This window comes from Podarcis melisellensis (genome assembly GCF_964234715.1).
Source record: "Podarcis melisellensis genome assembly, chromosome: 6".
NCBI lineage: Eukaryota > Metazoa > Chordata > Lepidosauria > Squamata > Lacertidae > Podarcis > Podarcis melisellensis.
Window position 1 is genome coordinate 7,769,541 of NC_138538.1, and position 23,993 is coordinate 7,793,533.

The following is a 23,993-nucleotide window of genomic DNA, read 5'->3' on the forward strand; positions in this document are numbered from 1 at the left end:
CCTCTTGTTCTGCTGGCTTCTCAGCGAAGTGGGAAGAGGAACGGAAGGGAGGCCTTACAGAGCTCCGTCCCCCCCCCCCTGCTTTGCTGAAGCGGTGCTGCGCAGCTATCGCTCTCACTTTTGCTCTGCTGTGTTCAGCAGAGCAGTGCAGCGCCTCTTCAGGGAAGCCGGAGGAGGAACGGAAGGGAGCCCTTACGGTGCCCCTTCTGTTCCACCTCCCGCTTCGCGGAACAGGCACTGCGCAGCTATCGCTGAAGCCAGAAACAGCAAGCTCTGCTGGCTTCAGCGGTAGCTGCGAAGCTTGCCCTGGCTTTTCAGGGAGGTGGGAGAAGGGACAGAGGGCAGCCCGTCAGTCCCTTCTCCCACCTCCTGGAAAAGCCAGCAAGAGCCACTCTATCTTTAAAGAGCCGTGCCAAGCGAGCGTGTCTGCGGCCCTTGCTGGCTTTTCTTGTTTTCCTCCTCTAAAAACTAGGTGCGTCTTATGGTCGGGCGCGTCTTATAGAGAGAAAAATACAGTGCATGAACACAAGTTTCCGGCCAGTTGTTTACCACGGCATGCCAACAACAAAATATGCTTGTGGTGCTGCAGTATGAAATCCACTGGGCCCATGCATTGAGTTAGGGCATAAGAGTGATCCGCTCTGTGGTATATACTGTTTGCGTATACCAGGCCTTAAGAGATTCTTTCACTAGCCAACCTGTTTGTCACTTGGTTAACTGATTAGTTTAAACAAAAAAAATCCTTCTAGTAGCACCTTAAAGACCAACTAAGTTAGTTCTTGGTATGAGCTTTCGTGTGCATGCACACTTCTTCAGAACTTAGTTGGTCTTTAAGGTGCTACTGGAAGGAATTTTTTTTGTTTTGACTATGGCAGACCAACACGGCTACCTATCTGTAACTGATTAGTTTAAAATAGTGAATCCAAAGTCCTGAGTGACTACAGTTAGCTTAACTCTGCTAGGTTTTTGGAGAAGAGATTGCGTTCCATGTCAATTTGTAAATTGTTGGTAGCCAAGTCATGGCTTCCAAGGCTCATTTGTGGCCTATGCAGGCTGTTGTTGAAAAGAAAATGGATTACAAGGTATTCATTCACACCCAGTTGGACACACTCCCATTGTTTATCTCCCTGGCTTGCTACCATTGTCCAGCATCCAAGGAATTATGTTCTATTTGGCCAAGGGAGCCTGGATTTGTGTTTCTCAAAACAAGCACCGCACTCGCTTCCCCTGGCCACATACCAAGTGCTTTTTGAAATGGGAGGGTGGTCTGAAAATCAGATTTGGATACCCAAGTGATGGGTGACTGTCTGGGACCTCCCATTACAAGTAGCAAAATCAAAGATCCCAGTGGGGTCACATGAGCTGTCATGTGCCCCTAAATAAATCCTTTGGAGGATTAGAATGTGAGTAGGTTAGACAGATTTGCAATCTGGTGGTAATACTGGCCACGATCCAGTTCCTACTTGGAGAGGTCCTATTCTAATAAAGGCGTTCCTCAAGAATCTATTGGTTGTTGTTTGAAGACAGAGACATTTTTTACTTAGAACTAGAAAGGTGTGTGTGAACCAAACCATCGTTTTAAAAATGTGAAGAAGGAAAGTGGTGCTATATATATATATATATATGAGATGCCTACTACGGATCACGAAACAGGTCAAATTTATTTTGACAGTGCACCCTAATTCTAGGGTTCAGAAGAGAGAACCACATTTCATGATCTCATTTATTGTCACTAAAATTCAGAAAGGTATGCCGCTGGTCTTTGGACCAAGAGGGATTAAGAGAACTGGAGAGTTGAACTTCACTTTCAGAAAAGTCACATGGCACAGTCCCCCTGGCGCAGTACTACTTCAGGCTTTAGAAGAGAATCACATAATTTGGTGCTTATTTATTTGTTTACTAGGGAAAGCTAGCAGAGCATTGGACTAGGATTGAGGAGATCTGAGTTCAAATCCCCACCTAGCTCACTGGGCAACACTGAGCTGGTCACTCTCCCTCAATTTGTCCATCTATTTGTTGCGAGCAAAAAACGGTGGTTGTGTGGAATAAGTCTGCTGATAAGTAAAAATAAACAGAGACTGTGCAGAATAGTTCCAGTGCACCCCTCTTTGTAATGTGCAAACATTCCCCATGCAGGGATTTTATTTTGTGAGCTGCCATCAGCACAGCCTCCCCCATTCTGAACTAATAATTTAATAATAATAATAATTTATTATTTATACCCCGCCCATCTGGTGGGTTTCCCCAGCCACTCTGGGCAGCTTCCAACTGAATATTAAAAACAATACAGCATCAGACATTAAAAACTTCCCTAAACAGGGCCGCCTTAAGTTGTCTTTTAAAAGTAAAATAGTTGTTTATTGCCTTGACATCTGCTGTGAGGGCGTTCCACAGGGCAGGTGCCACTACTGAGAAGGCTCTCTGCCTGGTTCCCTGTAACCTCACTTCTCACAGCGAGGGAGGCCCTTGGTGCTGGACCTCAGTGTCCGGGCTGGATGATGGGGGTGGAGACGCTCCTTCAGGTATACATACTGAGGCCATTTAGGGCTTTAAAGGTCAGCACCAACACTTTGAATTGTGCTCGGAAATGTACTGGGAGCCAATGAAGATCTTTCAGGACCGGTGTTATATAGTCTTGGTGGCCACTCACAGTCACCAGTCTAGCTGCCGCATTTTGGATTAATTGCAGTTTCCGAGTCACCTTCAAAGGTAGCCCCACACAGAGCACATTGCAGTAGTCCAAGCGGGAGATAACTAGAGCATGCACCACTCTGGCAAAAAAAAAAGGAACAGTCCCAAGAGGGCATAACCACATGCATGGTATTTCTGAATGTGTAGGTCAGTTATTAAGGTGAGTCCGGACTGGTGGTTTTTCATGCAACATGGGGATTTGTCCCATTACAAACAACCATGTTGCCAGGGATAACCTAACAAATATTTCAAACCGGTCTGAGGGTAAGTAGCCAGTCATGTGACATGGATGAAAAGGGTTGGCTCCAGTGCCTGGATTGTGCTCAGAAGGCTTTTTTTTTTTTAAAAAAAAATATATCTTCATTCTAAAAATTCATCTCTTTTTCTCTCTCTTTCTTTCTCTTTTTGTGCCTCATTTGAGTAGCCTTGACCTTTGCGCTATCTGCTTTGGCCAGAGGATGAACCTACGAACCCATCTATTTGCATGTTTCCATAAGCATGGAACATAATGAAGCATGAGAGAAACCTGCACCCTGGCTGAGCCGAGAATTTATATATACATATATATTATTTCTTCCCGCATCGTTTCAAAGAAGGAGTGTCACTGTTACAAACGATTAACATGGAGTGAAGTCTTTTTCCATCCCAAGTTAGCAGTGTGCAATGAGATACATTTCTCCGTATTGTCTCTGAGTTGCAAATGGCTCTTTAGAAGTAACACATATTGATTGATTTATCACTATGTGGATAGGTGCAGCTAAGGTGTGCAGAAATCAAAAACTTTAATTAACAGACCGCAGGTTTAGCACCAACAGACCGCAGGTGCTGATATTCTTAGGACCGAAACTACAGTGGTACCTCGGGTTACATACGCTTCAGGTTACACACTCCGCTAACCTAGAAATAGTTCTTCAGGTTAAGAACTTTGCTTCAGGATAAGAACAGAAATTGTGCTCCGGCAGCGCGGCAGCAGCTGGAGGCCCCATTAGCTAAAGTGGTGCTTCAGGTTAAGAACAGTTTCAGGTTAAGTACGGACCTCCGGAACGAATTAAGTACTTAACCCAAGGTACCACTGTACTGGTCTTTTCACCCCATCTCAGAGGGGGACATCACTCAGACTTCAGGTTTAAAAATAATATACCTCTGGGTACTAGCTGCTGGGAGCATCAGTGGGAAAGGGGGGTGCTGTTTCCATGCTTTGCTTGTGATCATCCCACAACCACCTGGTTGGCCACTTTGGAGGACAGAGTTCTTGGTGAGATGTCTGATCTAGAAGGGTTCTTTTCACCTCATAGACACAAGTAGGAATTGTAACATCCATAGAGTATTGGTAGAGTTTATAAAGGTAAAAAATGACCCCTGGATGGTTAAGTCCCATCAAAGGTGACTATGGGGTGTGGCGCTTATTTCTGGCACAATGGAACACCTTGATGGAAGCCAGAGCGCACGGAAGTGCTGTTTACCTTCCCGACGCAGCAGTACCTATTTATCTACTTGCACTGGTGTGCTTTCGAACTGCTAGGTTGGCAGGAGCTGGGACAGAACAGCAGTTTATAACTCCTGTTGTGCAGATGGTGTCTCCTTCCATTCATTTTGACGGCACACTTGGGAGCAAGGCTCTGCACTCTCCTTAGGGACATTTCACCATCAAGACACAGTGACAAACCCGGTATTCTATCTAGTGCAGTTCAGCAGGGAGCTGCCATTAATCCTGGCTCCCTGATGAGTGTCCTTGTCTTTACACGTTTGCAAATATATGTTCGTTGCATTCACACATTCTGCTTTTAGGTGTGCTCATGAGACATTTTTGTACTATACAATGGTACCTTGGTTCTCAAACTTAATCCGTTCCGCAAGTCCTTTCCAAAACCAAAGCGTTCCAAAACCAAGGCGTGCTTTACCATAGAAAGTAATGCAAAATGGATTAATTTGTTCCAGACTTTTAAAGACAACCCCTAAAACAGCAATTTAACATGAATTTTGCTATCTAATGAGACCATTGATCCATAACATGAAAGCAATAAACAAAGTACTGCAGTCACACAATCAGACAATCAATCAGTAGCTCAACTGGGTTCCACATAGTCAGAAAAACAAAACAAAAAGAGCAGCATAAACAAAACCGCAAAATAAATAGCAAAAACAGACAGACCTCAGAGTAACACCCAAAACAGAAGTGTGGCACTCAAATTGGAAGTGTAACACTCAAAACGGAGCATGTTCGGCTTCCGAAAAAAGTTCGCAAACCAGAACACTTACCTCCGGGTTTGCAGTGTTTGGGTTCCAAGTTGTTTAAGTACCAAGGCGTTTGAGAACCAAGGTACCACTGTAATGTGTGAATGATCCCTTAGACTGGAGCTTGAAGCTCCTGCTTTGAACCAATTGTGCAGTTTCCAGAGGGGAGCAGAGAAGGTGGTCACTCTCCATTTCTGTTCTTTGAGTAACAGAGAGGCATTCTTAACCCCACCACCCAAAATAATCCACTTCATTGTTGTGGGGATACCTGATCACATACTGAAAGGACAATGTATATAGGCACAAGATCACACATTGGCTTTGATGCAACTAAATCACAGTTCCTAATTGATTTATGGTTCTGTTCATGCTGTGTTTGTATCTAAATAAATCCCATTAGATAGGGGTGTTCCATTTAGACCCCACACTCATGACCTTCATCTTCCTACCTCTTAGATGCATTTATTGGGTTTTCCTGCTTTATCGGCGAAAGAATGCTAGATGTATGGTTTCTTACAAAAGAACATAACTCATGACCCGCTGACCAGAACTTTTTTGAAAGGATATGTTCCTGTTGATCCACAAAATGTAGCAACTATTGACTTTTACAAGGGAATGTGCACAACGCATGTGTGGTGAACATCAAAAAAATATGGAACGCGCTCTTACATTGGTCTTGTCAGCATTCATTTATGTGTTGCTTTATAATTCGCAACACCCACTGGATATATGAAGAATTTTCAGTGCCCAAATCCATGCAACTTCCTTTTGGTGGAAGAGGATGCCCTGCCCATTCTACTATGTTGTGCTCCTCATTTTGATGGTTGATTGCGCAGAGGCTCCGCTTGTGTCATTCCTCTCACTCAAAAAAAGAAACGAGCTTTTGTTTGTCAGCACTGAGCACCCAACTAATATGCATGGGGAAGGGTGGGGAGGCACACAGCTCTGAAAAAAACACAGAAGCCCAGTGAGTTGTGCAAACTGGTGAATTCCCTTGTGATTATTTACAGCAGGGGTGGTGTTAGGAATGAGCCAGCTCCAAGCGAAGGTTTGCAGCCAACAGCAGAAAGCAGCCAGGAACAGAGAGGCTCAGATGTTAGTCAGGCAGGGGAGAGATGGCAGGTGCAGACTTTGGATCTTCCTGACCTTGATGGGCCGGCTGATAAGGCAGTAGCTGAGAGCGGGCTGGAACACAGCCAAAGCTCTCAGGGAGCTCAGACAGGAGCGAACAGACACAGAGAGAGTCTCTCGGAAAAGGAGGAGGATGGAGATGATCCAGTAAGTCCGAGGAGTCGGCGAATGGGAGGGCTGCTAGACAGGAAGCAAAACAAGAGACGTAAGGTGCGAAAGTTTAGTATATTCTATAGACACCGGAAGGAATCTTCAGAAGGGTCATCTTGAGTAATGATGCCAGAGGCTTTGTTAGAGCTGTCTGGAGCTATCTGTTTTTGCAATAAATCCACCTTTTTAATTACCTACTCTTGCTATGTTATCAAGCTGGGAACCTGGACTCCTGACAGGTGGGGAACATTTGACCCATGGGCCAATTTTGGCCCGTCATGGGGTCTACGTGGGCCCATGAGAACATTTCCCCAAATGGCTCCCACCTGTCAATAATCATAAATAATAAATTTGTTCTTTATATCCCACCCATCTGTCTGGGTTTCTCCAGCCACTCTGGGGAACTTGCCACTCAATCAGCTGATATCACTCACCGAGTGACATTAACCGATGGGTGGGGCTCAATCCTACTTCACCAGTGTGTTCCCTGGTGGTGCAGACCCCTGCAGGGAGCAGGATTGAACCCTGCTGGGGGCTGCTTCATGAGTGCATTCCTTGGTGAAGCATCTCCGTCCCCTCAGCCCTGTGGGTCAGCCAACAGGTGGGCAGGGCCACCTACCTATCAGCCACCTGATGTCATTGTGATGTCAGATGATTGACAGGTGAGCAGTCCATCCACTTGTCAAAGTTGGCCCGTGGAGTGTGGGGAGATCTGGCCCACTGGGCCACAAAGGTTCCTCACTCCTGGTTTGCAGTCTTCACATTCTAAACACCCTATAGCAGGTACAAATACAACTCTAACCCTTTCTCTACCAAATTAAGGCATCTTGGTTGGCTGTATGGTTGAAAATGGCCTTGTGTTATGCCCCTTTCCTTGGTTTTCATGACAATGTGTAACCGAGAGAGCACCTTTTAATTTTGCAAAGTGCTTTACTATCTTTTTCTTCTTAACCCCCCCTTCCCCTTCCCCTGTCTGCATTTGAACTCATAACTCTCATTCATCTCTTTGTGCATGGAACTGTTGCCCACACTGCAGAACTGCATAAGAAGCCTTGTTTTACTTCCTTTTCTGAAAACCAACTTGGTTCCAGACAAATTTAACGTACCTGTTTTTCTGCTCTTGTTTTCTTCTCTCTGTCACCTGCACACTTCTGGCATATTATGCAAGGGTAAAGTTGGCCAGGATTAATTAATGGTTCAGCGTTTATTTATTCAGCAAAATATATACACCACATAATGATAATAATAAAAACTCTAAACAGTTTATGCAAAATAGCATGAGATACTCATTTTAAAATAGCAGGAAAAGCAGAGTGAAAACAGTAGACATAATAAATGTTTCTCATATATATATATATATATATATATATATATATATATATATATATATATATATATGCTTTCGTAGATTTTCACGGGTACAGGAATGCAGGTTTTGGTGTCCTCGGGTGTCTTCCCGTGTAAAAGTTGGGGTGTCTAGACACCCCAACTTTTACACGGGAAGACACCCGAGGACACCAAAACCTGCATATATATATATATATATATATATATGCTTTCGTAGATTTTCACGGGTACAGGAATGCAGGTTTTGGTGTCCTCGGGTGTCTTCCCGTGTAAAAGTTGGGGTGTCTAGGCGATGACGAGTGAGACCTCGTCGAAACGTCGCCTAGACACCCCAACTTTTACACGGGAAGACACCCGAGGACACCAAAACCTGCATATATATATATATATATATATATATATATGCAGGTTTTGGTGTCCTCGGGTGTCTTCCCGTGTAAAAGTTGGGGTGTCTAGGCGACGTTTCGACGAGGTCTCACTCGTCATCTTCAGGCTGGTGCTTTCGGCTTCTTGTTACTGGAACAGAGCAGGATCTCAGTGTTTGAGTTCCTATAAATACTGTTGAGGGGGTGTGGTGTATAGCCTCCAATGTTCTGGGCAGAGAGGAAGTTCCCAGGCTAGTGTGCCTTTTCTTCTTTTGTTCCTTAATTACTTGAGGGATATCTTGAGTGATTTCTTGAGTGATATCCTGAGTACCACTTAGGTGGGTCATTAGGTGTGGATTAGTTGCTAAAGTCTTTGTGTCTTGACCTCTTGAACTTTGTGAAGAGTTTTTCTGAGAAGATGGCTGTACTGCACTTAGTTGTGCTCTGGCTTGGCTTCGTGTATAGGGGCGAGCTGTGGTTTTGTGGCCTGTGTCAGCCAGATCTGTGTAGGGATTGCAGGGGGGTGCAGCATCCGGAGGTGCCACCATGGTTTGGCTACTGGATGGTGTCTGTAATTTATCTGTGGAGAGGGTCTGGGTTTGGGTCTGGTGTGGTTGATTGGTGATGGCGTTCTGTGTGCCTCTGGATCTGGTGTCAGTTTTTGTGGGGAGGGCTAATTTCCAGATGTCTGGCAAGTGGGATGTGTCGTCACGCTTGTTCATGTTGTGAGGGTGTTTCTCTATCTCGATGGCTTCCATGATTATTCTCTTGTGGTGATGTTCCATGTTAAAGAGCAATTTGGAATCTGCAAAATTAATTTCGTGTCCTGTTTCTTTCATGTGTTGGAAAAGAGAGGAAGTTTTTTCTTCTTTTTTGACGGCATTCTTGTGTTCTGCGATACGTGCATTTATTCGTCTGTTTGTTTGTCCAATGTACGTGGCTGGGCAGACTTTGCAGGGTATTTCATAGACCCCTTGGTTTTCCAACTGGATTTTATCCTTGGGGTTTCTGAGGATATTGGCTATTTTTTGGTTGGTGCAAAAGGCTGTTTTGATATTGTGTTTATGGAGGATTTTGCTAATTTTATCTGTAGTGCCCTTGATATAAGGAAGGAGGGCCATGCCATTGTTTTCTTCTGTGTCTTGGTTTTTGGGGGGTGTTTCTTTTTGGATTAGCTTCGTAACCCTGTTTTGCTGGTATCCATTGGCAATTAACACATTTGAGAGATTCTGTAACTCAGTTGTCAAGTGGTCTTTGTCAGCCAGGCGTTTGGTTCTGGAGATGAGAGTCTTGGCTACGGAGTTTATTTGTGCAGGGTGGTGGTGTGATTGTGCATGTAAGTAGCGGTTGGTGTGTGTTTTTTTCCGGTAGATAGTGTGTCCTAGGGAGCCATCAGGTTTTTTGTAGATTAGGACGTCAAGGAAGACAAAGACCACTTGACAACTGAGTTACAGAATCTCTTCACAAAGTTCAAGAGGTCAAGACACAAAGACACAAAGACTTTAGCAACTAATCCACACCTAATGACCCACCTAAGTGGTACTCAGGATATCACTCAAGAAATCACTCAAGATATCCCTCAAGTAATTAAGGAACAAAAGAAGAAAAGGCACACTAGCCTGGGAACTTCCTCTCTGCCCAGAACATTGGAGGCTATACACCACACCCCCTCAACAGTATTTATAGGAACTCAAACACTGAGATCCTGCTCTGTTCCAGTAACAAGAAGCCGAAAGCACCAGCCTGAAGATGACGAGTGAGACCTCGTCGAAACGTCGCCTAGACACCCCAACTTTTACACGGGAAGACACCCGAGGACACCAAAACCTGCATTCCTGTACCCGTGAAAATCTACGAAAGCATATATATATATATATATATATATATATATATATATATATATATATCCCTTTTTTAAAAACACAAACGTACATAATAAAACCACATGTATGGAAAGGATTTTTATTAAATATAAAAAGCAATGCAATGCCTGCCTAGTATAAATGACCATATTCTGGGGTAGAATGAAGTCTGTGACCTACTATATTAGGTGGGGCTGACACAATCTTTACTCAGAACTGCTGTATTGTAAAATATACTAGGAAACAGAACTGTCTGCGTTAAGCCATGTTTCCATTTGATCAGTGCCAAGAATTAGAAATATATGGTCCATAGTGTTGGTTGTTGGATTGCAACTTCCATCAGCCCCAGTCGCCATAGCTATTGCTCATGCTGTTCTCTTGCAGGAAGAGATATGGATATGGGGCAATTAAAAATGAGCTCCATGTTGTAGATTAATGTTAGAGAACTCTTGGGTTTTTCTGAAAGTTAATGGCTACTATCCAAGACAACAAGGCCATTGTCTGCAAAGTTCACCTCTGAGATCAGGAAATTATTATTATTATTATTATTATTATTATTATTATTATTATTATTATTTACTCATTTAATACGGAACAAGCAAACAAACAAAAAAATTACAGTTTTGGCATAGGCAGCTGCCCACATCTCAAGGACAGCTGAAACAAGTATTTGAGAATGTAATCTGGATTCAGAGATTTTGAAACTCAAAAAGTCTCATGAAATCCAGAACCAAATTATGGTGCAACGGAAAGTTCAGATCTTGCAAACTGGAAACCTTAATTTATTATGTCGGTGTCAGTTTTTGGAAACCTCTAATTTTGTACAATTTGTAAAATTTGAACTTAACTTTCAAACCGATACCTTTTAACATGAATAAGTGCTGCAGGACTCTTCAGAACTTTTTAGGCAGAGAAGAACAGAAATAATGTTCAGATTAAATATGTAGACAAAATCTATCCACAAGCAACTGCCCCCAAACATCCTAATTTATTTGGTAATTAACAGGCTTGACACCAAATTCATCTCAAAGGGCAAGTTTACTATGCATAATATGCCGGATTAGAAGTGGAGCCACGTGTTTTGAACCAATATATATGTCACGTACAGAAATAGAGATATGTTTTTGTGTCCAAGTTTATATTTAACTGCCTCCCTCTATTTAGGCAAACAGTTGTGTGATACTTATCAGTTAAGGGGAATACATTTCCTTTGCCCTACAGAGGAGTCAGAATAGAGCAGAGTTCTAGATCCTTGATTGTAGCTTACTAACTTCATGGCTTTTTCTGGGGTGGGGTTTGTGCTCCTGGTAGAGTTGACCAGATTGTTGGGAGAGGGCCGTCAATGACAGATAAGGACCGAACCAAAGGCCCAGGTGAAGGGGAGCCTCCTGAAGATCCAAGTATGATGGGCAGACTTGGAAAGGTGGAAAAACAGGTATGTTGAAAATTTGTAAATAATAATAATAAAAAATCATTAATGTGAATTTGTGGGGAAAGGGGGGTGGAGGAAGCAAGCAAGCAAGCAAGCAAGCAAGCAAGCCTCATTGTGTCACCTCTCCCTCTGAAGAAGCCGAGTAGACTGGCCTTTGATGAAGGCAGCTCTGGGAAGGGAGGAGCTAAATGGCAATTGATCTAATAGAGAGGGAGCCTCTCTGTCTTATTTCTCCATCTGATTCTCACCTCCCTCTTCCTTTGGTATATATATCATGATGAATGCCCAACAAAGGAAGAAAAAAGTTAAAAAAATTATTACCCAAGGGTGAATCTAAGCAAATGCTGTTACCATGTACTTAGCTCTTGTATGAGCCAAGATGCAGATGGAAGGCTTAAGCCAAAGAGGCACGATAAGGAAGCATATACACTGAGTGTGGGAAACCTTTAGCTGTCAAGATGTTGCTGATCTACAACTCCCACCTGCCTCATCAAGCATGGTCAGTGGCTAAGGATGACTAGTGTTTCAGCCCAGCAACATCTTGATGGTCAAATGTTTTCCCCACCTGGTATACATATTTGTGGTCTTGGCATTGGTTTGGTTGCAGAATTTCATGTCTCCTTGGGGAGCAGTTGGCTATACATTTGTAAGAGAATTTGGTGGGTTTTTTTTCATGGATCAGGGGATGACTTGCCTGCAAAATAACATTTTAAAGATGAAGTTTGGGGTGAATCCAAAGTTGCTTGGGTCTAAAATGTTGTGGGTGCCCATGCATTGGGTCCTGTGTGGCATTTTCCAGGTCCAGTCCATGGAGAAGAAGCTGGACTTCCTGGTCAACATCTACATGCAACGGATGGGGATCCCACCAAATGAAACAGAAGCCTACTTTGGGCCGAAGGAACCTGACCCAGCGCCGCCCTACCACAGCCCAGAAGACAGCAGGGAGCACATTGACAAAAACGGTTGCATCATCAAGATCATTCGCTCCACGAGTTCGATGGGACAGAAGAATTTCTCTGCACCTCCTGCCACAACGGTGCCAAACAACTCATGCCCCCCTTCTACTTCTTGGCAGACATATCAACGGCAAAGCCACGGGACCTCCCCGGTTGGCGATGCTGGTTCTTTGGTGAGAATCCCACCTCCACCTTCTCACGAGCGCTCCTTCTCTGCCTACGGTGGTGGGAACAGGGCCAGCGCTGAGTACGCAAAGAACGAAGACATTACAGCTAAGCACCCAGAGAGTGCTCTGAGGGACAGCGACACCTCTATTTCTATCCCATCAGTGGACCACGAGGAACTGGAGCGTTCCTTCAGTGGGTTCAGCATCTCACAGTCCAAAGAAAATTTGGACGTCCTTAACAACGGTTGCTACACCGCTGTGGCCAAAATCAGACCTTACATAGCAGAAGGGGAGTCAGATACGGATTCTGACCTCTGCACACCCTGTGGGCCTCCGCCGAGGTCAGCAACCGGCGAGGGACCTTTCAGTGACATGGGCTGGTCAGCTCCTAGGCAGTGAAGGAAAAGAAAGCCACCTGAACACAACTTCAAGCGCATGGGGCAATGATGCTGTCCACATACCGGACATCTTCAGGAGACTGGGAGCTAATGTTCTGCAACCCAGAAATTGTGGGTGTTTTGCCACAGCTTGGTCCGGGGGCGGTGGGAGCAGAAGCTACGCATGCTCTCTCCAAAAAAGAGAGGGGGCATTGTAGTGAATAATTTTGAAATGTCTGGATTTCATACATACCATCTTTCTAAACTAGATAGGTGAAACTGTGATCTTACTCCAGGGTAGGTAGCCGTGAGTCTTGGTAATCTTTTAAGCTAAGTGGGCACACACATCACTAAGACAGTGGTTGAGCAGTTGGTGAGACAATTTCTTCTTTTGACTAAGAGTAGGCAATGGCACTGAGCTATCCGGTCACACACAAAAAACATGCTAGTGTTACAAAAGAAACGTGTCACTAATTATGCCTTGGGGGGGGGAGGGAGAAACAGAGCTGTAATGTACATTGATGAAAGGTGGTTTAATTATGATTGCAATTAGCTGGGAAGAGCCGTACATTGAACGATTGGTGTCCAAATGGCACAAACACAAATTTTCAGTGACAAAATTGTCTTGTGGTATTGGATTGGAGACAGGACCACAGCTTCAGTAGGTGTGCTTGAGCTCAAAGAACAGCAGTCTGTGTGGGATGTGAGACTGCATTCACATGAGATGCTTTCATCCTTTCCTTTTTTTAAAACAACAACAACCACATCTGCAGGATAGCATCAAAACAGTTATTGATCTGCATGCTCAGAGGTTTAGATGTTTTTGCACTCTTTGGAATACTGTTTTCTAATGCAGGAGAGGACACATCTCCTTGGAAGGACAGTCCGTGTGCTGTGGCAGAGAAAGGATTTTTGGAGCCGAGAAAGGTCCTAGGTCAGTTTGCAAGAACAGGGCCATAATGATGCGTCCACCAGCTCATGCACATTTCATAGCCACATTTCTAGGGTCTCTTGTTCAAGTTTAGGGTGGCTGCTCATGTTAGGTGACATAGTGGCTCTGTTCGTGAGCTCAAAAAAGGAAAGAGGCAAGTCTTCCTCGCAGAAGCAGACTTCAGGAAAGCATGAAGATAATGCCTTGCAGCCCTCCAACACAGTGTAGATAAGAAGTGTGAAATTTCATAAGAAGGTGTGGCAGCAACTCCGAGATCAGAAGGCCCACAGGAGTTACGAAAGCAAGAAGACTCCAGTTGCGAGAGGGGCTTCACTTTATGGGTGAGATTAAAACTGAGCTAAGGGCTTCTGGGCTCCAAAGCTGAAAGAAGTTTGTGACTTCTGCACTTTGCAATCAGCAGGGAAGCTTTAGCGTTCACCCCACTTCTTGTGACAAAATCTGCTTCTCTCTAGCCTATCCACTCGCAGATGGATGTCTCTCTTTTGTTAACCTTATCCCAAGTCCAGAGCTGCTTGCCTCGATTTTGCCTGACGGACTTCCTTTCAGCTTCCAACCCAGATCCATTTTTGACCGTTGCCACTTGAAATGTCCTGCATTCCCCCCACTCCCACCCATTATATTAAAAGTTGGAAATGTTCAAATAGGGAAAGGCTAGGAGGGAGAATAGATGGGTAAAGCTAGCAGGGAGAATTTCCAGGAGCCTTATCAAAATGTATGGCGTTGTTCAGAGAAGGGCACTGTCTTTCTGCTGACAGCAGATTCACAATCCGGGCTTCTCCCAAGACTTGTCTTCCAGAGTTTCGGCCTGGTCTGAGCTGTTTCAAAATCCACTTTATGGGAATACCCCAGTTCCCATTTTCTTTGCTAGCCTTCACTCTCAAATATACACGATGCAGATGACAGTATGAAATTGCAACACAGATGAGTTTGTCAGCTTCCAACTGTGATATGTTAAGATGACTCTGATACTCTCTTGGTCAGCATAGACATTTTCAGCAAGTAAAGTCAGTTTAGTAGCCCAGAAGGTTCACAACATAAAAAGCCAGGAGATAGCAGGACCTTGTTCTGCTTTTTAATATTTCCCATGATGCGGATTTTCATGAGATCGCCCTAAACAGGAAGTGATGTAGTGAATGTACAAATGAGAACAGCCCAGATAAAGAGTTATGTTAATCTGCTACAACAAAGCCAAGAGACTCTTAGAACATTTTAAGGATCAATAGATTTATTGTGGCATGTGTTTTGGGAGGCAGAATTACAGTCAGTTAGAGAAATCTTAGCCAATTAATCATAGGAGCTTTAATCTGCATAAATGTGCACGCAAATAAATAAAACAGAAGTTCTGGAGAATAAAAACTGTCAAATAATGCGCAAGTAATCACCATCTCAGAAGAAGCAGTAGTTACTCTTTGGTGAGACAGAAGGAGAAATAACCTGTCAGAGAAAGAATTTGTAATTTTCCTTAAAAGAAGACATTTTTCTACTTATAAAAACCTCCCTTGATGCGGGGGGGGGGGCTTTTAAATATTGGTTGATTAGCATTTCCATGCAGTGTGCATAAACACAAACCACACAGAGGATAAAGCAAGAAAAAATCAGCACAAACCCAAACATTACCCTAATATTTATTCATTTAAGGCATTGACATGTAATCACTATTTAAAAATTGCACCAGTATGGTATGTGTATACATACATACATACATACATACATACACAGACAAGCCTGCAACTAATATGACTGAGAGAACAAAATGTTTTGGAAACTGTAGGAATAAACACATGTGGAAAGTATACGTGAGTCAACCGACTGAAAGAAACACCTTTCGGTCACAATGAAACCATAGGTTGAACTTTGGTTCAAGTAGATTGACATCAGCCATAAGTTGTTATGAGAGTTAATCAACTTAGATTGTGATTCAGGCTTCCAGTACAGCAGCCTCACATTCTAGCTGCCTATTAAACTCCCTTTGCTTGTTTACAGTGATCTGTAATGGAAAGTATGATACGGAAATGGAAATGCCCCCCTTCCACTGATTTGTCTATGCTGCCCTATCAGATTTGTGCTCCCTGATCTGCCTTGCACAGGGACAGTCTTGTTTGTCCCATGCAAACCGTACAGGGGCACTGCTGATAGCAAGTGAGGGCAAGCATCAGGTTGCAGGAACAGGTGCCTAGATTTTTATTCCGTCCTCTAATGGTGAACTGAACCTTAAACCTGTCTGTGCAAACAGATCCCAAGCATTTCCTTTCCCTGAACCACTTTTTAAAAATATCAATGTTTGTTTGTTAACTGTCCTTAAAGAAGAGAGGAAGCAAATTTACAACTACCAAGGATTTTTGACATAAGGAATAATGGCATTAAAGGCACAGTGCAAGGTTATGGTGTTGGTGGCATTCCAGTTGAAATCCAACCTGAGACATATTCATTATGAGAATGTTAGGAGGGTCAAATAAGAAGTCTTCTCCTTCATCCTAGAATCTTCTGGTTGTGATAATTGAGTTTCTGGGAGGATCTTTTTGGGGCAGAGTCAATACTGAATATAAATACGCTGTATGTATTCTTTGCAGTGTAGTTGTTGACCCTCCGTAGGCACAATATTATGTGCCTTATAGTAAGTCTAAAGGGAGACAAACACAATCTTTTGATAGCTTATTAACCAAGCTTATATTTTTAGTTCTGAGATAATGCCACTCATAACTTCTCCCCACTGCTGAAATACCCTAGAAAACTCATTTTATATGAGTGTGTGCTTCTCAGGCTAGCATTCAGCTTTGGCCCACAAAGGCATGCCAAGCAAGACATGTAGGAAACAATGCCTTGTGTATAGCTCCGCGCTCCCAAAATTTTGCCAAGAGAAGATTGCGAAACATAATATCCATATGCAAATGCTAGCAAGCAAATTCACCATCTCAGTAGGTTTGGCAGGTGATACTGATATACTGACCATCTGTGATGGCAGCACATCGTCTTTTTATTGCGAAAGAAAATGTCTAAATATAAACCTCCATTGGATAAGTTGAGACATCTAATATCTAAATGGTAGTAGTAGTAGTTAGCATGCATGTAGCACTTTGGAATGGTCAAAGTGCTTTGCATAGATTACCGTGGTTAGCCTTACAGGAATCCTGTAAGGTACCTTTGTTTTATCCCTATTTCAACTTCATGGTTTTTTTTTTAAAAATGGTTGTCATTCAGCACTGGGAGGTGCCATAAACATGGTTTCTCTTGCACAAGCAACGTGGGCTGTTCTGGACTGCAGCCCTGTTGTTTTCAATGTGATCCACATTTAGATGTCATTCCAATGAGCACCCGCATTCCAATGAACATTCACAGATCACACGTTGGCACTTCATTGACATGTGACTAGAAAGCATAAGGAGCTCTGTTGACTCATTGGTTTGTTGTGCATTAGGACCTCTTTCTCTTGTAGATGCTGACCAACGCCCCTATTTATTTTTAGAAATATTTCACCCTCTCTTATAACCAGAGTCAAGCAATAAAGCTGATAAGCAGTAGATTCAGGAGAGAGACATAAGAAAGTATTTCTTTCCACGGTGCATATTTAACTCGTGGAAATGCCACAAGATGGGGTGATGAATTTAAAACAGATTATGCAAACTTATGGAAGAGAAAATCTCTCTGCTTTGTGGGCCTTGGATAGCTAAATTGAAGCTCCATTTAGCATCTCTGAATACCAAGTTTTTTTGGGTGGGGAGAGGAGAGAACAGAAGAGAAGAGAACAGAGAGAGGGGCTATTGTCTTCATGCTTGGCTTGTGGGCTTTCCAGAACCACCCAGGTGCTCAGTGTTGGGAACAGTGGGCTAGATTGTCTGATGCAGCAGATTTATTTCAGTCTTATGTAAAAATTCAGCTAGTTTCCTTGAAATCTAGCTACTGAGCTCTTGCAAAACCTGCCCTAATTGCCAGTAACATTGTTCAGGACCTTAAGTGAAGGCAGACATATCTGATCAGCAAAGAGTAACAAGGCATTGAGCGGGGGTTAATAAAATAATGCAAATTAGTAAAGGAATTGTTCTAACTTTGCTATTCTATATAGTTTGTTGCCTGCACTGGCAATCTTTGAGGTACCTCCTGATTTAATGATTCTAGGAACAGAATCAGAGGTTGCCTTTCTCCAAAAGAGATTGCATCTTCTCCAGTGTGCTTCGTTACATGTCATAAGCCTGCGATGAAATTATTTCATAGATACCATCAGATAATGTATACAGTATTAAAACATAACTTGCCAGTTGCTTAGCTGGACAGAAAGAGAAATATCTCCCTTTGTTATGAGGAATGCTGCATCTGAATGCTTATATTTACCTATGGAACAATATTTTTAACAGGAAGCAAAAATGGGACTGTTTAAAGGGGGGGGGGAATGTATAGGAAAATAGATAGGGAAGCAGAATAGTGACTGTTAAGAAGCCTGCTTGTCGATAATGTGTCTCTGTGTACGCACCATTTGCTTCTCATCAAGGCTGTGAATTATTGTATGAGAAAGAATCTGTCTGCATTTCCCCTCTGATGTTCTGCAAGAGAAGAGGGAGGGACAGAAGCCATCAGAGAAATCAGCCGGGGGGCGATGATGACAGAAGACCAGGCATTGCCCACAAGTGTAGACTCCAGGAGGAGAGGCAGCTTGCTTTCCTGCTCATGGAAATCGCTGGGCACAACTTTGTGAATGTGCTCACAGCTCTGTGTGGGGAGAGGGCCATTGACAATTCCTACAAAAGCCCCCTTGAAATGTTCTTATTAGAAATACCCCGCCTCCCCACACATTCTGGCCAAAGGGTAAGCCCCAATGGAAGAGAGAGAGACCTTGGAATTTTTTTTTGCCCTGACTATAAAGAGGTGCAGAGATGACCCCCAACTTGGATAGCTTGAACAGAGGGTTTGTGCCATATAACTTCCTGGCGGTTTCTGCCTGAAGCCAATATAGCGTTAGCTGCCAAATTATGCATACAGTACCACCATCTGTATGTAAGTCTTAATATACGCCTCAACAGAAACACATGGGCAGAGTTGTCACTGAGGTGGTAACACCTGTGGTTTGGGATGTGCCACTTCAGTCTTTAGGTGGAAGCTCATATTCTGAGAGGAAGAGAAACCCATTTATTACTCCACCGATGGAAGTCAAGCCCACAGGTTCTGCAAGCATTGGGACGAGCCTTATATCAAGCCAGGCCACAGGTCTACCTAGGTCAGCAGCTCTCCAAGATTTCAGGCCAGACACTCTCCCAGCCCTTCCTGGAAATGCCAGGGGTTTGACCCTAGATCTTCTACATGCATGTGGTCTACTACTGATTGACAACCCTTCCCCTCAGCCTAAGCCCATTGCCTGTCACAAACTTGAGTTGCAGTGGGGGGGGGGGGAAACCCAAGAGCCATCCAGAAACTTGCAAGGGGAAGACAGCAAGGAGAACTCGCCTATCCTACTTCCTAGGACAGACTTCCATTCAGCAAAAGCTTTGCAGGGCTGATTTGTTTGGGAAAGAGATGTTTGCGTTGCCCTCCCTGTGCTAACATTCGCACATATTTTGAAACCCACCCACGTATCTAGAGAATCTGGAGGCGACTCTCAGCACTTGACGGTGACATTTGAATATTAGTCCTCCTAAAACCGTTAGGGAAAATTACCCTTCCACAGCAAGACAGCAGCCTATGCAGCTGTCCATGAGGTGCCAATATGCACTGGTGGGGCAGGGGACATCTACATTGTGATTGATATGCATTGAACGGGCCGGTTGAGTCTGTTGATCTGTTGATTGGATGGGCATGTGTATGTATACATACTGCCGGCAGCTGTTAACACATCCATGGTTGCCCATGAGTGTAGCTGGACCAGGGCAAGTGGGTCCTATTCCATCTGAATAGCAACATCATTTACAACTTCTTCACCAGTCTCTTATGACCAGAAACCTTTGCATGTGGAGCACAGGATGTATCACACACTAATTGCTGTTGGAGTGCATTTTCCATGGTGGCATCCACCCGTTACTACCAGGGGTATCCAACAAGGTGCCCCCCAGATATTGCTGGACATCATCATCCCTGACCATTGGCCAAGTTGGCTGGGAATTGGAGTCCAGCAACATCAAGAATTTGACACATTGGCAACTACTCCTGCATTATTAGGCCATGTGGGTGAGATGGCTCAGTGGTTGATGTAATATACCGTATTTTTCACTCTATAACACGCACCCGACCATAACACGCATGTAGTTTTTAGAGGAGGAAAATCCGTAGGCATGCCACCCATAGGCATTCCCTCCATAACATGCACAGACATTTCCCCTTACCTTTTAGGAGGAAAAAAGTGAGTGTTATGGCGCAAAAAATATGGTAATGACTATGTTTTATGGGTTGTGATGGATTTCCGAGCAGAGTAAAATTGCTGTTCTATTAGGTTTGCCCACCAAGGGGGTTCCCTCAGCCCTCTTCTATTGCACGCTGTTCACCGCACACACTCAACCAAGCATCCAGTCTGGAGTCGTCGTTTTGACAGCGAAGACGGCTAATCTGCTTCCTTTCGTTTGCTCTGTTGCCTTGGCTTTCTTGCACATTCGTTCCTGCTCCAAAGAATATTTCATAATGCCTTTGGTACTGACGTACAATTTTAAGACATTTTTTGTATTGTATCGAATGGGACACACTTTATCTTGTATTATATAGCAATTGGAAACTTTATTATTTTCCCTTTGTTGAATGTGTAACTTTTACTGTAAATTTCAAAAGAAAAAAAAAAGGAAGAAGGAAAAAAAAAAGTATGGACTATTTCCTTCCGTTTTATTCCATCCTTTCTCAAGTCAGAGTACAATAATGTTGGGGCTTTGGGGTGAAGGGGAAGTAAACACCAAGAAGAACAAGAACAAGTGGGGAAAAAATAATAAAACATTATCAAATTAAAATGCAGCTTTCACTTGTTTAACCCTGACCGTTAAGGTCAACCTAAACAAGAAAGTCTTAGGGCCAAACAACAAAGGATTTTATTTATTTATTTATTTATTTATTTATACATACATACATACATACATACATACATACATACATACCCCGCCCATCTGGCCGGGTTTCCCCAGCGACTCTGGGCGGCTTCCAACACAATATTAAAACACAGTAATGCATCAAACATTAAAAGCTTCCCTAAACAGGGCTGCCTTCAGATGTCTTCTAAAAATCTTTGACATCTGGTGGGTGGGCGTTCCACAGGGCGGGTGCCACTGCTAAGAAGGCCCTCTGCCTGGTTCCCTGTAGTTTTGCTTCTTGCAGTGAGGAAACCACCAGAAGGCCCTCGGAGCTGGACCTCAGCGTCCGGGCAGAACGATGGGGGTGGAGAAGCTCCTTCAGGTAGCATCACAGACACATTGTGATTTGTGATATGTCACCATGTCAAATATTATGAAACCGTTAGCATGATGTGGACTTCAAACCAATTTTGGACGACGTATCAATACATCACCCAGTCCTAACACACACACACACACACACACACACACACACACACATTACATGTTCACATAACACATATAAAGGGTGCCTGTGGAAGAAGCTTAGTGTTGTCTGTGACATTTTCTTTGGGGGAATGGGCTGGATCGGAAGCAGCCTTATAGTAGTCATGGACCCATCTAACTTTGTGTTTGCACTGACTGGCAACAGGTCTCCAGGGAGATGCTGAGGATTGAATTTGGGACCTTCTGTATGCAAAACAGATGTTCTACCCACTAAGCTATGGCCGTTCTCCAAGCATAAGAAGGCAGAATGGTGTGTGGGTTTTTTTCACTGCCAGGGGTAGGGACATTTTCATTTAATCAGGGCAAAGACTGGGAACAAGGGACAAGATACTAGTGCCCTGTAGTTCCCTCCTTCAGATGGGGTAAAGGAATACAAATCACACATTTTAAAATTGCTTTTAGCTTAGAGAAAAGGCAAGTGAGAGGAAACGTGAGAGCGGTGTGCCAAATTACACTTGGGTGTGAAAAAAGTGGACAGAGCAAAGTTTCGCTCTCTCTTAACACTAGAACACATGGACTTCCAGTGAAATAACTTCTTCCCACACTGCGTGGAATTTTCTCCCTCAAGAAGTACTGATGGCCACCAACTTGGATGACTATAAAAGAGGATTGGATTCATTCATGGAGGAGAAGGTTATCAGAGGCTACTAGATGATGGCTATGTTCTTCCTTCACTGCTGGAGGCAGGAATGCTTTGGAATACCAAGTGGGGGCTGTTGAACTCAGGTCCTGTCAGAAAGCCACAAGGGCAACAGTGATGGAAAGGCCAATCAGAGAGGCCTGGAGAGCTGCATTTGGTCCCCATCCTGAGGCTCACCATCCTTGGCCAAGAATACTGGTAGACAAACTATTTCGGCTGAAGACCCACATTCCCTCATTGCTATGCTAATCCTCTGAGTGCCACATGCCAGTGATGGATGGAGGCAACAAAGAGTGTAGATGAAGTCACACACACACACACACACTCACACACACACACACACACTCTCTCACACACGCAAACATTTATGTGCATCTACGCAGACGCATACACACATGCACACACATAGGCATGAGAATAAGCCCCCTCTGCTGCAATTGGAGCTAAACAGCTTAAAAGTTCTGATGTTCACTCCTTTTCAGCTTCTAGCATCCCATATTCACATGTGTCCTGACAGCGTGCCAGAGAAACGTGCTAAGTTCCCAGAGGTTTTTGTTAGAAAATGGCAATAAAAGCTAGAGAATTATCATCATGAGGTCAAGAGTGCTGGGCCTAATAAGTCTGTAGTGTTTCAAGACAGTTGGAATAGAGGGCTTGGCTTCCAAACATACATAGGCAATATGAGTCTCTCTAGGTGAAACAGATAATCCAGGATATTTGCAACACCCTGCAGTGAGTGGAATGGAGGTCACCCTATAGACCCTATAGACTAGTACACTTTGTGGAGCACTCAAGCATTCTTTTCACCAAATCAAGAAGAGAGTGAAACAGTAGGGTCTCTCTCTCTCTCTCTCTCTCTCTCTCTCTCTCTCTCTCTCTCTCTCTCTCTCTCTCATTAGATAGATTGCTGCCCTTTGCAATTGTTCTGATACTATGTAGAAAGATGGAGAATCATGTTTAAAAGTCAGGAAAAATAAGGAAGAAACAAACAGGAAGGATCTCTGATGGGGTGGAAGAACAGGGCAGCTTAAGGAGACATCAGGGGGTACATAAAATGAGGCCAGAACTGCAGGTGTCACACCTCTTCTATATAACCACAGAATGTAAACCAGTCAGCACCACGGACAGCTAAGTGTTTTAAGAGACGTGGATCAGCCCAAAGGGTCTTGGCCTGCACTTATTCATGAACAGTAGAAGGTCAAACAGTTACTGCCGTAGGAATGTAAGAAGAGCTGTACTGGATCAGACCAAAGGGCCCATCTGCTCTAGCATCCTGTTCCAACCATGGCCAACCAGATGCCTGTAGGAAGACCACAAGCAGGCTATGAATGTAACTGTCAGACTCAACGGGGTTAGGTCTGAGTGGACCTTCGCAGGGATTATTATTATTATTATTATTATTATTATTATTATTATTATTATTATCATTTATACCCCACCCATCTGGCTGGGTTTCCCCAGCCACTCTGGGTGACTTCCAACATAATATTAAAATACAATAATCTCTTTGACATCTGATGGGAGGGCGTTCCACAGGGCGGGTGCCACTACCTCTGTCTGATTCCCTGTAACTTGGCTTCTTGCAGCGAGGGAACCGCCAGAAGGCCCTCGGCGCTGGACCTCAGTATCTGGGCAGAACAATGGGGGTGGAGACGCTCCTTCAGGTATACCGGACCGAGGCTGTTTTAGAGTTAGTCTTGGTGAAAATTGAAGCAGGTACATTCTTATCCTGGATAGGCTGTGCCTATCACGGGCTCTGGCTCCACCCACTGTGACCTCCAGTATATTAACCCTAAGGAAACGCTGCCTTCCATAGAAAAGGGTTGCCCACCTCTGCTTGGAGAGCAATAGAGAAGAATCCTTTCTCTCATCACATGATTGCTTGTTGATCAGTCATCCCAGCACCTCTTTTGGGAAGTTCACTCCCAACGGAAAACCACTCTGAATTTTTCTGAATTTAATACTACAACTCCCCTTTTACAATAGATCAAGTCCAGCTGTAGGCAATTCCTCAAATTCTGTAATTGCTATCATTTTTTAAAAATTATGTAATAAATCAGGGGGGTTTTTTGGGGGGGAAATACCCAGTGGATATTTTCAAATATATTATGGGTCTGTATTTGGACTGCCAGCTGTCTTATAGCAATGAAGGGCTGGGTTCAGCTAATGGG

General features: G+C 43.7%; 1 protein-coding gene and 1 long non-coding RNA gene across 10 annotated transcripts in view; both read left to right on the forward strand.

Moving 5' to 3' along the window:
- Positions 1-16,840, forward strand: part of KCNQ2 (potassium voltage-gated channel subfamily Q member 2) — a 137,573-nt gene extending 120,733 nt beyond the window's left edge. For 8 of the 9 annotated variants that reach the window (XM_081916756.1, XM_081916761.1, XM_081916759.1 and 5 more), the window contains 2 exons: positions 11,093-11,216; positions 12,013-16,840. In XM_081916756.1, the coding sequence (XP_081772882.1) occupies positions 11,093-11,216; positions 12,013-12,735 (847 nt within the window). In that variant the 3' untranslated portion in view covers positions 12,736-16,840. Of the gene's footprint in view, positions 1-11,092; positions 11,217-12,012 lie in introns of those variants that run through there. The other variant, XM_081916765.1, reaches the window with a different exon arrangement.
- Positions 1-18,620, forward strand: part of LOC309373294 — a 150,005-nt gene extending 131,385 nt beyond the window's left edge. The window contains exon 2 of the long non-coding RNA XR_014169952.1: positions 17,540-18,620. This is a non-coding gene — a long non-coding RNA (uncharacterized lncRNA). The remainder of the gene's footprint in view (positions 1-17,539) is intronic.
- Positions 18,621-23,993: the final 5,373 nt, after the last annotated feature.